This window comes from Brassica oleracea, chromosome C3 (genome assembly GCF_000695525.1).
Source record: "Brassica oleracea var. oleracea cultivar TO1000 chromosome C3, BOL, whole genome shotgun sequence".
NCBI classification, from domain to species: Eukaryota; Viridiplantae; Streptophyta; class Magnoliopsida; order Brassicales; family Brassicaceae; genus Brassica; species Brassica oleracea.
Window position 1 is genome coordinate 51,666,567 of NC_027750.1, and position 12,508 is coordinate 51,679,074.

The 12,508-nt window shown below is 40.3% G+C and overlaps 4 protein-coding genes across 7 annotated transcripts; 1 reads left to right on the top strand and 3 right to left on the bottom strand.

Annotated features, from left to right (window-relative positions):
* Nucleotides 1–165: 165 nt before the first annotated feature.
* Nucleotides 166–926, bottom strand: LOC106330872 (glutathione S-transferase T3-like). The gene is made up of 2 exons (XM_013769274.1): nucleotides 640–926; nucleotides 166–598 (listed from the first exon to the last, which is right to left on the bottom strand). Exons 1-2 carry the CDS (start codon nucleotides 924–926, stop codon nucleotides 166–168), a joined length of 720 nt encoding a protein of 239 aa, XP_013624728.1.
* A 2,254-nt stretch (nucleotides 927–3,180) lies between these two features.
* Nucleotides 3,181–6,014, top strand: LOC106328720 (MACPF domain-containing protein NSL1-like). Its single transcript, XM_013767216.1, has 7 exons — nucleotides 3,181–3,529; nucleotides 3,737–3,975; nucleotides 4,067–4,268; nucleotides 4,456–4,539; nucleotides 4,622–4,805; nucleotides 4,878–5,044; nucleotides 5,114–6,014. Exons 1-7 carry the CDS (start codon nucleotides 3,260–3,262, stop codon nucleotides 5,804–5,806), a joined length of 1,839 nt encoding a protein of 612 aa, XP_013622670.1. The 5' UTR covers nucleotides 3,181–3,259; the 3' UTR covers nucleotides 5,807–6,014.
* Nucleotides 6,015–7,279: 1,265 nt separating this feature from the next.
* LOC106329125 (serine/threonine-protein kinase-like protein At1g28390) lies at nucleotides 7,280–9,036 on the bottom strand. Its single transcript, XM_013767716.1, has one exon. The coding sequence runs from the start codon at nucleotides 8,797–8,799 to the stop codon at nucleotides 7,417–7,419; it is 1,383 nt and encodes a 460-aa protein (XP_013623170.1). The 5' UTR covers nucleotides 8,800–9,036; the 3' UTR covers nucleotides 7,280–7,416.
* Nucleotides 9,037–9,789: 753 nt separating this feature from the next.
* LOC106331930 (protein NUCLEAR FUSION DEFECTIVE 6, chloroplastic/mitochondrial) lies at nucleotides 9,790–11,478 on the bottom strand. 4 transcript variants are annotated; one of them, XR_001267978.1, is made up of 5 exons: nucleotides 11,244–11,478; nucleotides 11,054–11,169; nucleotides 10,545–10,586; nucleotides 10,255–10,320; nucleotides 9,794–10,068 (listed from the first exon to the last, which is right to left on the bottom strand). XR_001267978.1 is itself a non-coding variant. In XM_013770367.1 (4 exons), exons 1-3 carry the CDS (start codon nucleotides 11,399–11,401, stop codon nucleotides 10,567–10,569), a joined length of 294 nt encoding a protein of 97 aa, XP_013625821.1. In that variant the 5' UTR covers nucleotides 11,402–11,478; the 3' UTR covers nucleotides 9,790–10,068; nucleotides 10,545–10,566. The 4 variants fall into 4 exon arrangements, 3 of the variants coding, with proteins under 3 accessions (XP_013625821.1, XP_013625822.1, XP_013625820.1); XM_013770367.1 differs by lacking the exon at nucleotides 10,255–10,320 and having other exon boundaries at nucleotides 9,790–10,068; XM_013770366.1 differs by lacking the exon at nucleotides 10,545–10,586 and having other exon boundaries at nucleotides 9,936–10,068.
* Nucleotides 11,479–12,508: the final 1,030 nt, after the last annotated feature.

The following is a 12,508-nucleotide window of genomic DNA, read 5'->3' on the forward strand; positions in this document are numbered from 1 at the left end:
CCCATACGCCCATGACAACGCCAGGACATCCTTTCACCTGCAAAATAACACAGAAGAATATAACTTTCCAGTCAACAAAAGCAGTTGTAAAATTATCAAAGCAAGTAAAGAAGCAAACAAACAGTTAATCAGCTAAAGCATTCAAGAAATTTTCAAGTAAACAACTTAAAGCATCCCAGAAACAAGTTTGTCCTTCAAAGCGACCCCAGCTTCACTTAGACTAGCTATGTTCTTAGAGAGGAGACGATCAAGTATTTTCTGTTTCGAAAGATTCTGTTTCTTCTCTAGAATGCTCTCCAGGCGATCAAATGCAGCTTCATTGCCATGCTTCTTGCGTTTGGCTGCTTTGCAAGCCTTAACACCAGGAGGCCTAGCCTCATCCGAGTCAGGCACCGTCTCCGCAGCTTCCTTCATTTTCTCCTTTGCACCATCTCTTGATATAGAGTTCGATCTCCACTTCTGATCATACCTCAGCTCCCTCCACGCGTGTTCAAGTGTAAACTTCGCCTGGTAGTTGTTAAAGAAGATGTCATGAGCTGACTTCATGACATCGTTCTCATTCTGCCCACTAGATTGCTCCTTCAATGCTGCCTCATAGCTTCCCACAAATTTACACACTTGTTCATTAACCTTCCCCACCTCTGCTTACACTGACTCCACTCTCTAGGTGGAAAGCCACCGAGCTGAGCGCTTGCATTAAAGTAATCCTCTATTCTTCTCCAAAACAGTTTCTGCTGGTTACTAACTATGGGATCTTTACTTGTGTTTAACCAGGCACTGATGAGGACAATGTCTTCTTGAGTCGTCCACTTTCTCCTTTCAGCAGCCGGTTTAGGAACCTCAGACGACCCTACTTCTACGGTTTGACTGGACTGGGAAGATAATAGGTTCACAAAACCGGGAGAACTTAGTGAAAACGTATCCATTTTGGTTTGGGGTTGTGTTTTGTTTTTTGTTTGAAGTTTTAAGAAGATTAGGGTGGTGTTTTAGACTTGCTTTGTGTTTTCAGAAGTTTGTTTGGGTGTCTATAAAAAGGATTTAGTATTTTTTAAAGAACTTGAGACTAAAGAGAGAACTTGAGAATGTCTTGCTTTGATCTTTGGTTCGGTGAAACTATGAGGAGAGAAAATGAATTGGTACTCTGGAAAGACAGAAGCATGAATACTTTATAATGTTTGATGATACAAGTCTCGTGAAACCAAATAATAATACAAGTCACATGCATACAAACGAGACTCTAGGTCCGTGATAGAAAATAACAAAAGTACAATAGCAGAGAAACAAAAGTACAACCCGTGACATTACAACCCGTGAGAAGCACAAACATTATAGCATACAAACAAGAGACAAGAGTACAAGCACAATACAACCCGTGACAGAAGAATGCTCCATTCATTCACCTGACAACAAAAAGAAGATACAGAACATTAGAAACATATATATTAAACAGAAACTTATGCAACAAGATAAACTACATAACTTATGCAATAGAAACCACTTACACTAATTAGACATTAACTCATCAATGAGTTTCTTCTTCAAACCTTCTTCATAAGCCGCAAGAGGTTCGGGTTTAGCAATGAGACTGTCCAATAACTTCATCTTGGACAGCCTTTTTTTCATGTCTAAATCCTGCTTCTTGATGCCCCACATTGTCTGAAAATTAGAAAGGTCATTCCCATCAAGCACTATCTTCTTAGACATCCTTTCTTTGCTGCATCTCTTTGCTGCCTTATGATATCTTGCATATTTCCATTGTCTTATCCATTCACTCATGTGCATTTTTATCATATAGACTAGGATTTAGCCATGTTTAGGTTGCATTTTGTATACATGAGTCTTTATCAGGTATTGGAGTACCACATGGAGTTCTTGGAGACATTTGGGTGCATTTGGAGCTCAAAAGAGGTGATTAAGGTGATCATTGGACGAGCAATGCATGGGAGCGACCTACCGGAGCGACGCCATGAACTCGCTCGCCATTTACGCTTCGGAGCGACCTCCTAGAGCGACAAGGCGAAGTCGCTCCAGCTCCTAGAGCGACCTCACCACAACGACACCCATAGGTCGCTCGGGTTGTGTCGATTTGAGAGCGACGAACAAGCCGGGAGCGACCTCCTAGAGAGACACCCTAAGGTCGCTCGCGTCTATGGTTTCTGAGCAAGCCGGGAGCGACGTCTTCAGAGCAACACAGCCAGGTCGCTCGCGAGGAGACGACTCGGGAGCGATGTATTCGGAGCGACACAGCCAGGTCGCTCGCGAAGAAACGACCCGGGAGCGAGGAGACAATTACTCGTAGAATCGATGGTGAAAAGTCGAGAAAAAGGGAGAGAGATCGTCGTCGCACGCGAAATCGCCGCGAGGAAGAAACCCTAGAATTTTCGATACAAATGAGAGAAATGAATCTCTCTCCCCTTTCCACCGCGTGACGTCGACGCCGCGTCTCCAATAACTTGGCGACACGTGGTGTGAACCCGTATCGGACGGGGTCACTCGTAAGGGGCGGGTCGCGAAAATTGACCCATTAAATCTTTGTTTTCAATGGTCTGGTCCTATGAAACTGAGCCCATGAACCTGTCTAAAACTTCTAATGGGGCTGCTCTAATGAGTGACATATGCTGATAACAACGATCAATTTCGTTGGGTTAGAAAGAAAATCATATAAAGCTAGTCAAATACCATCTACCTTATAAAAAATGAGCATAGTTGCTAACTAGATGGTATCTAACGATCGTTCTAGATTTTGGCACAAAACTTCTGAATTGAAGTTTTGATAATTAATCAAATCAACTAACACAATAATATGAAGTTAAAAAAGTAAACACATTAAGTTACACAGTTAAACTAACTAATGAGTGACATATGCTGATAACAACCATCAATTTCGTTGGGTTAGAAAAAAAAATCATATAAAGCTAGTCAAATACCATCTACCTTATAAAAAAGGGCAAAAATGAGCATAGTTGCTAATTCGCTATTAAACAACGGTCAAAAATAAAATCTCAAAAAATCAAAGTAAAAAAAACAAAATAATTTCCCTTTCAACAAAACAATAAACTATTCCGTTTTCACACTTTTGATACGAAGGATTCAAACCTATTGCCGCAAAGTCAAAGTAATGGCGTGTTGACTAAATATTACAAAACAAGCTTAAAACCGTTGACCACTTCAATGCCTTGGCTCTTCTTCTTCTTCTCCACTCGCCACAATCTTTTGAACTTTCTTGCTTCTTCCTCCTCCTCCTCTCTCTCTCTTCTCTATGGCGTTCAACATCTCACGTCTCGACGCTCAATCCGCCGCCGAGAAAGCAGTATCCGTGATCGGACTAGGCTACGATCTCTCCTCTGACGTCCGTCTCTCCGCTTGTAAGTCCACATCCAACGGGTCAAGACTCGTCGAAATCGACCCGAACCGGAACCAAGACCTGGTTTTCCCGGGTGGGGTCATCGTCAGTAACGTCTCGAGCTCGATTAAGTGTGATAAAGGCGAACGCACTCGTTTCCGCTCCGACATACTCTCTTTTAACCAGGTTCGGTTCGGTTCTTTTTCTTCATTCACAAGTTTTTTTAAAATTATTTCTAATAATGTTTGGGGTTCAAGCAAGTAATGCCCGAAACCACATAATATAATATTATTTTCCTTGTAGTGGTTGGTCGAACTTGAGACCTCTAACACAATGACCAGGAACCTTTTCAGTTGAGCTAACTATCTTATTTTGATTTTGCCTATTGTGTAGATGTCGGAGAAGTTCAATCAGGACATGTCTCTTTCGGGCAAGATCCCGTCGGGGATGTTCAATACCATGTTTGAACTGAAAGAAGGTTGGCAGAAAGATGCGAGCTCGGTGAAGACGCTTGCTTATGATGGTTGGTTTATTAGCTTGTACAGTGTAGAGCTCGTTAGGTCGCAGGTGACGCTGCGTGATGAAGTGAAGCGTGAGGTTCCTTCTTCTTGGGACTCTGTTGCACTTGCTGGGTATGTGTTTTTTTTTACTTTAAGAGTTGGTTTAGGGGAGAAGCAAGTTTGGAGTATGATTTGTTTTTTTTTTTTTTGGGTGTTTTAACAGGTTTATTGAGAAGTATGGTACTCATATAGTTGTTGGTGTGACTATGGGAGGTAAAGATGTTGTTCATATGAAGCAGCTGCGTAATTCGAATCATGAGCCTGGTGAGGTGCAGAAGCTGTTGAAGCAGTTGGGTGACAAGAGATTTGCAGTAGATCCAATTGAAAGTGTCCCTCCTGCTGTTGCTTACTCCGGAACCCCTAAGGTAGTTGTAGGTTGTTAGCTCAACTGGAAATGACTCTGATCCTTGTATCAGAAGTCCTAAGTGACCGCTGGGGCGAAACTAATATTATATTATGTGGTTTTGAGTCTAAGAGATTATGGGATTAGGTCCCAAACCTCCGAAAAAAAAAAAAAATTCATGCAAAGAAAATGTTTTAATGGTTTTGTAGGAGGAGCGTCCTAACCAGTGGGGGTTTCCTGGACAGTTTGGTTCCTCGGTTAGTCGTCCTGTTATTATGCGCTCCAAGAACGAGGTACGCTTCTTCTCACCATTAGTTCTTTTATCAGCTTAAAGATGGAAAGTTTTATAAAGACGTCTACTGTTGCATCTTACAGGATATGGTGAGCATTTGTATAAGAAGAGGAGGTGTTGATATGGGACAAAGTCATGATCGTTGGCTCTCAACGATATCACAATCACCCAACGCTATATCCATGTGCTTTGTTCCCATAACTTCACTCTTGAGTGGTCTCCCAGGAACAGGATTTCTTAGTCATGCAGTTAACTTATACCTTAGATGTAAGCATTTTGGTGCATCTTAGTTACTTCACGGTTCATTTAGGTGTAACGAGTTTGTATAAAACGTTGTAGATAAGCCACCAATAGAAGAGTTGCAACAGTTTCTTGAGTTTCAACTTCCACGCCAATGGGCTCCGGTGTACGGAGACCTCGCTCTTGGACTACGCCGCAGAAAACAAAGCTCTCCGTCACTTCAGTTCTCTTTGATGGGTCCAAAACTATATGTCAACACATCAAAGGTACATTATAAATAAACTTGTAACTCATTTTTTAAAAACTTTCAATCTCACAAGAAAAATGTTTTATAGGTTGATTCAGGTGAGAGACCAGTAACAGGACTACGTTTATTCCTTGAGGGGAAGAAAGGAGATCATCTAGCAATCCACTTGCAACACCTCTCTACGTGTCCTCCAAGTCTCCACCTCTCACACGACGACACTTACGAACCCATCGATGAACCATCAGAGAAAGGCTATTATGAAGCTGTGAAATGGGGAATCTTCTCACACGTTTGCACCTTCCCGGTTCAGTACAATGGAGCACGGTCTGATGACGCTGCTTCTATTGTAACCAAAGCGTGGTTAGAAGTCAAAGGAATAGGGATGAGGAAAGTTCTGTTCCTGAGGCTTGGTTTCTCACTAGTTGCTTCAGCTGTTACACGTAGATCAGGATGGGATAATCTCTCATCAATCTCGAGGAAATCTGGTGTTTTCTCCATGATTAGTACGAGGCTAAGCGCGGGGTTAGGTCCAAACCAGGCAACGGCGAAGCCAGTATCTAAGATCGATATAAACTCGGCTGTTTATCCTAAAGGGCCATCGCCTCCTGTGAAACCGAAGCTGCTGAGTCTTGTGGATATGAAGGAGGTGGGGAGAGGTCCGGAAGTACCACCTGGGTATTGGGTTGTGACTGGTGCTAAGCTTTGTGTTGAGGCAGGGAAGATCTCAATCAAAGCTAAGTATTCACTGCTCACTGTTAAGTCTGAAGATTCGCTGGTCTAAGGACAGGGGAACACAAGTTAGTGCGTCGTGTTGGATTTTTGGAGGTTTTCAGTTTGTGGATTAGGTTCTGTGGTTATCTCATCAGGTGTTGTTTGGGGTTTGTGAAAAGATTTATTCAATCTGTTGATGTAAATGCATATCATTGTTATGTATATTTGTTGAATTCACTATTTTACATGAATATTATTTGTTTTGTGGTTCTCCTCAATAGGTGTTGTGTGTGTTTTAAGTAGGCTACAACGTATGGATTTGGTGTTACTAGCAAAAGCAACTAGTTTTGTCTCTGAAATTGGAAGCTTATACTAAAAAGATATATAATCAAAGTTGTAACATTTCTTAAGTTTTGGGATTATGATGCTACATTTGGATACAAAATCATTTGTTACAGCCTTATGTCAAGTTTAGTTGTTGTTTGTAGCTCTTTTTTTTTTTAATGGTTGACCTTAATAAGGTTACAGCTTTGATTACTTCCTGTCTACGCTATCTATTTGCCTAATAAATCCCTTGCCCTGCTTGTCATATTCGTAATCTGGTGGCTATCTTTTTAATTTTACACATGAAAATTGTATTTAGATAATAATAAGTCTTCTGCTTATTTTTTTGGTGGTTCAGTGGATCTGATGAAGCCAGGTAATGCGGAATGAAAAGATAGATATGTTCAAGGTAAGATGATCAACAAGTCACCACTACTCTTCAGCTACACCTACTACTCTCCTTTGCACATGAACAAGTCATCTGTTGGTAAACTTACCCCCACCCCCTTTAGATTGGGGATTTTGTTCCAGCTTGGTCCAAGCTAATAATTAATCTATGGAAAGTTATTCTTTTTACAAAGTAGATATGTTCAAGGGATCAAAATGATGCTAACCATCTGTCGTTTGTGGAGTACGAGCTCATCAATGTTGTTGAGGTCTCATTAAGTCACATTCGAAGGCTTTGCAAGGAATTATGTTTACTTTGGTTTGGTAAAAAAAAGAGCCTTGGTCTGGTGGTCAGAGCCGGCCCTGAAATTTTGGAGGCATGTGACAATGTCTTATGTAAATTTTTTTTTTTTCCAGTTTAAGGGTCTAAAAATTTTTTTTTGAGGTTTATGTCTATGTAATTTTTTCAAAAATGTTGAGACCCCGTTACAAATGTTTCGCATAGCATTGCTCCCTGCTAGTGGTTGAAGGCATCTATTGTATCATCCCATCCGGGTAGATCTAATTATGCACCATGAGGTATATCGTTTCTTCTCTTTCACTTTGCTTTGTCAAATGCAGTGATGAAGTTAATAATACCAACTTATAATACCAACTTTGTATAATAACCTTGATTCATTAACGATATCAAGGTTCTTAACGTAACTGAGTTTTATAGAAAAGAATACATCCAGTGTGAATATTAAACATTTCAACTTATTTTTCAGTTCGACTTTATAATGTTCAAGTCTATACCATCCTCTTTTGACTTTATGTTCAGTCATTTCTTGAAAATTCAAAGCAAGCACATAGCTTTTTTTATTGAGAATCAAATACAATAAAAACAAAAATAGTAGAAGGAAAATGTGGAAAACAAATCTGACAAGAGTCAAACAGATTGCCTGGCAAATTGCTGACTTTCGTTAACAATCAATAAAGCTTCAACGACACCGTTTTATGACTACGTACAATCCCCACCGACCTCGACTTGCTCAGCTTCATCATCGCCGCGCTTTCCCTCTCCACAAGAACTCTGATCGTTGTAACCACCGTATTATCCCCAACGACGTCGTTTGGAACCGGTCCAACTCTCGCTCCACCCATCGCACCAACTGATCTCGATCTCAGCACACGGTTCCGACGGCGAAACTGTGCCGGAGAAATCGCCTTCTCGGGGACTGTATCGTCCTCAGTCGTCACGCTGGATACCTTGCTCATCTTCTTCTTGCTCCCGCCTCTCACGATCCTCACATTGATCTCTTCCTTTTCTTCACTAACCATAACATTTTCCGATTTGTCTCCGCTTCTCCGCCGTAACCGATTCCAAACCGGAGACTCCTGAGACATCTTCCGCACCGTTATCAAACACTCCACAACCTCCGACATATCTGGCCGTTTCTCCGCCGTCGATCGCACGCACCTCGCCGCCATAACAACCAATCTCCGGATCACGGCGGAACTCGGACGGTTCCTGATTTTCAAATCGCAAATCGCTCCGTACTCGCCGCGTTTAACGAGAGGCACCGCCCAGTCCACGACACACGGCGGACTGTAATTCAAATCAATGGCGTCTCTACCGCTAACAATCTCAAACAACAGTATCCCAAAGCTGAACACGTCGCTCTTAGCCGTTAGATCCGCCGGCCCCAAGTACGACGGATCTAAATATCCCATCGTTCCCGCCGGCGGCGTGGCTTTCAGACGCTCATCGTCCACGTCTCCGATCAACGCCAATCCGAAATCGGCTAGTCTCGCGTTTCCGTCGCCGTCGATTAGAATGTTGGACGATTTAATGTCACGGTGGATAACGGGAGTCTCCGCGGAGTGAAGAGCGTGGACGGCAGTCGCGATCTGAAGCGCGTGTTTGATTCTCCGGTTCCAACTAAGAGGTGGAGCCAACGAGCTACGCGAGTGCAAGTGATCATGAAGCGTGCCGTTAGGCATGTACTCAACGACCAGCAGCTTCGTTTTCCTCCGTTGGTCAACGCAGTAACCGATTAAGTTGACCATATAACGGTGACGAACACGCGACAGAATCTCGATCTCATTGTCCACCTGGCTCACGCTAGCGATCGTGGTTCGTTTAACGGCGGCTAGAAGCTTCCCGCCGTCGAGAACCGCCTTGTAAACTCTCCCGTGGCTGCCTTTCCCGAGGAAATTACCGGCGGAGAAGCCATTTGTAGCGGCGGCGAGTTCGTCGTATTTGAAAACACGGAGCGTTGATGGAGGGCGTTTCTTTGAGCGGCGAGGATTACAGTTGTATGGATCGCAGATGGAAACTGCGGATTCACCGTTGCAATAGAGGTATCCCATGAGGAGAGGTAGAGAGAGAATGAGAGGTGTGAGAAAGGAGCATGTCTGAGATTTGAAGAGGAAGAAGAGGGAGTTGAGATCACTGTTGAATAGCCTTCGATGCAAGAAAGCAAGAGAAAGATAGTGTGAAAACAATCAAAAGTGTTCTTTTCAACTTTCTTTTACTGCCTTTTTCTTCTCTCTTTATTTCAAAGTTGCTCAATTACTTTGATTTTTTTAATTGCATTTAACGTGTGTGTATCTGTGCAGAGTGCGCGTAATCATTTCCATAATTTCATGATTTACCAAATTATTTGTGTATTGATATGATGATACACTTTTAGAAGTAAAGATTCTGCATGCACTATTATGATGATAGTGTGAATATACGCCGGATATATTGGTGGATAATTGATGGCAATAAACTCGATACTAACTTAATTAATTTCAGTTTTATCTGCTAAGAATTAGGAAATACAGTACAGTTATGTAAAGCACGGGAATACTTAGCCTTGTTATTTTATGGTACGGTGCAATAATCGAAGTTATCTCCTACAAGAAAATGTACTTGGACTAGACTGTAGAATCTAGGGAATGAGACAAAACGGCAATTATGACGAGGGATGGGAGTTGAAAGATTTGTATTCGGAACAAAAAGGTGATTGTGGTAACTCTCATGTAACGTACGTTACGTAGATAATGATTCCCAAATTTACGTCTCTCATTCGTTCCCAAGTCCATTCACTGAAATCAAGGATGAGATAGATCGGTTACTACTATCTAATTGGCCTTCTAGACTCTACGCTCGTCACATGTGATGTTTCGGCTTTGCAACTTCCGGCTCATAATGGTCGGCAATGTTTAGTTTTATTCGACTTTATAAACCTTATATCTCACTATTCAGTTTTAAAGAGTCACAAGATTTGCCTAAACAGTAAATTAACACATCCCGTAAAACATTATGAGCTTTCACGAAAATGCTAATAATAATTAGCAAGATGTTATAGAAGAATTGTTGGGAAATGAATTATTACGATTGAAGCTATTAATTATTCATCAATGATAAATAAATTCAGATACCAACAAACTACAACGACCTACAATACAAGGCGATGGAATGAAGGAGACTGATTCAACAATTCACCTGGATCTTTTATAAAGTAACAGCAAAAAAAAAAAAAAACATGGAGAAACATCTGTTGTTATGGTTTAAGAATCAACACAAGTGGTTTTAAAACTCTTAAACAAATCTTCCTGTTTACTGCAATGGTGAGAAGGAGAGTCATCCATCTACAAACACAACATAAACATACGATACATGAACCCCATTAGCATGCAAACCAAAAGGAGTAATAAATCTTGTGACCTAAGAGACGCGACTCGGGTTATTATAAAGTCTCAAGGTTTTTCTTTCTATAAACTGTCCTAAGATCATGTTCAAGAAAGTCACAAATAAAAGTTTCATTTCAGCACCACCTTGGCTTAAGACTGCATGCATCGCTGACCTCTCCTCAGTAATTCATCATACATCATCATTGCAATCTGAGTGAATACAATTGCATCAGTGTGATTCTTACACTGATTCCGAGTTCGAGAGGTTCAGAGAAAAATATCGAATGTTTTCAAGCATATGCAAACAAAACACACAGAATCAACCAATTTTCTAGGGAAAAGAAGCCTAATAAGGTTCCATTTATCTATAACTACGACGCCAAATCAAGTAAAAACACCTAACTCTAAGACTAGAGGATAATAAACAGACTCACATCATTTTTTGTTGAAAGATCTTCATCTAGTCTCGTCTAGACCTACAAAGGAAAGAAAAAATGATTTGTTCTCATTGTATGCAAGAAAAGTTAGATAACTGGGTAACGATATGTTAAATAGAACTATGTTATCCTCGACTTCAAAAGTGGAGTATTCTAGAGAAACATTAGGTGCCAAGAAATAGACCTACGAACATTAGTACTGTAACGAATCCAGACACACATAATCGCACCAGAAACTAAGGTTCAACAAATATGTGTTGAAGAAAGAAAGGGCTTTAAAAGTCAGATGTTCCAGAGAAGCTGAGAATTAACAGAATCCATGATCATATAAAGAGGCACTACAAATAGTTCTATTTAAAACATAACTCTAAAGGCGCAAAGGCACAAACCTAATGTTAACTCAATTATGCAAAAGAAAGTTCAAAGCTTAGTTCGTGCATTTTCAATTATCAGTCAACTAAGCATATAAACTATTATAATCAATCGATAGGAAGAGCGTGAGGTACCTTCGACGATCCAACCACGGCGAGAAGCGGAGAGCATCGAATTGAGCAGAGCGGAAGCAGTGGCCGTGTGGTAAGGGAGCATCGTCTCCACGCAGCAGCTCAATTCCACCGGAGACCTTTCAATTTCCAAAGAAAAAAAAAATACTATCAGAATGCATCAAATCGATAGACTCAGTGTTCTCTGGATTACCTGAAAATGCGGTTTGAAAGAGGGCTCTGTTTAGGCATCCGAAACGCAGGCCGAGATGACGCCGATGCCGGCATAGGCTTGGGTCCGGTGGAGAATCTTGACGCGGCGGCGGATGCTCGGCTTGCGGCGGAGCGGAAGACTGATCTGGCGGCTGACATTGAACTTTTGAGATCTTTCGATTCGGCTCTCTCTTTTTTTTTTCCTTCTTCGAGAGAGTTTAGGGATTAAGCGTAGGGTTTTGTGAAAGGGAGGGATCTAGTGCAGCTACGCTTACAGTAAGCTTGATGAATGTTACTAGCTCGATAAGTGACACGTGTTAAATTGAAAAGTAATAAAATAATAAGCTTTTTTTTTTAATGTGCATATACTCGGCCTGTTTCTAATTGTAAGTAGTTTTGATTAAAAGCACGAATATTTAAAAAATTGTTATTTAAAAGAATATATCATTTAACCAATTAATTCAACCAATTATTAAAAGGATTATATAGCTATTTTTTTACTGTACAGCCATATACTATTTTATAAGGGTTATATATATATATTTTATTCTATTCATGAAAACAACAAAGATATATATAATCTATCGTATTGTTTTATAAAAACATATTTTAATTAATACAAAACTATGTTGTGGTAACAAGAAATATTTAGTTACAATGAAAAATTATATTAACAAATATAATTCGTAAAAATGATATGTTATAAAATACAACATTAACCAGGACTTGTAGTTTGGTGGTGATTAACTTGAGGGAAAAAGCCTAATACGGTTATCAGGGTTCGAGTTTTGGCCACTGAAAAATTAACGTTCCGACATTGCAAGGGACAAAAAACCGACACGTGACAATACGTAAGTAGTCTGGACCACTTCCATGGGGCTAGGATATCCCCTATATAATTCATAAAAAATGTATCATCGGATGTATATAAAACCTAACGCACATGTGTATTTGGGACATTTCGATATGCTAATAAATTAACTATTACAAAATCAAATTTTTTTGGATTATTCAAAATGGTGTACACTTTGGTATTATTACAAAACTCCATGACTAAAAACAAGTTCATAAGTCATTTTAATTTTTTTAGAAACTCATAAGTATGTTAAATTTTGGTTTAATTTTCTCTATATGTTAAATTTTAATAAAACAGTTAAATTAGATAAAAGTATTAATATTTATATGAAATAACTCAATAAGTTATTAAAAAATATCCGACCAAAGATTAGTCGGGTACAGTTAGAGCATGATTATTGGGGGGGGGGG

What these genes read in the sequence shown, in the direction of transcription:
- LOC106329125 (XM_013767716.1), bottom strand. Translation starts at nt 8,799, where the DNA reads ATGGGATACCTCTATTGCAACGGTGAATCCGCAGTTTCCATCTGCGAT.
- LOC106330872 (XM_013769274.1), bottom strand. Translation starts at nt 926, where the DNA reads ATGGATACGTTTTCACTAAGTTCTCCCGGTTTTGTGAACCTATTATCT. An exon ending in TGGAGTCAGTGTAAGCAGAG is followed by an intron (nt 599 to 639) that starts GTGGGGAAGGTT and finishes ATTTGTGGGAAG; the next exon opens with CTATGAGGCAGCATTGAAGG.
- LOC106331930 (XM_013770367.1), bottom strand. Translation starts at nt 11,401, where the DNA reads ATGTCAGCCGCCAGATCAGTCTTCCGCTCCGCCGCAAGCCGAGCATCC. An exon ending in CTTTCAAACCGCATTTTCAG is followed by an intron (nt 11,170 to 11,243) that starts GTAATCCAGAGA and finishes GGAAATTGAAAG; the next exon opens with GTCTCCGGTGGAATTGAGCT. An exon ending in CCGTGGTTGGATCGTCGAAG is followed by an intron (nt 10,587 to 11,053) that starts GTACCTCACGCT and finishes TTTCCTTTGTAG; the next exon opens with GTCTAGACGAGACTAGATGA.
- LOC106328720 (XM_013767216.1), top strand. Translation starts at nt 3,260, where the DNA reads ATGGCGTTCAACATCTCACGTCTCGACGCTCAATCCGCCGCCGAGAAA. An exon ending in CTTACTCCGGAACCCCTAAG is followed by an intron (nt 4,269 to 4,455) that starts GTAGTTGTAGGT and finishes ATGGTTTTGTAG; the next exon opens with GAGGAGCGTCCTAACCAGTG. An exon ending in TATATGTCAACACATCAAAG is followed by an intron (nt 5,045 to 5,113) that starts GTACATTATAAA and finishes AATGTTTTATAG; the next exon opens with GTTGATTCAGGTGAGAGACC.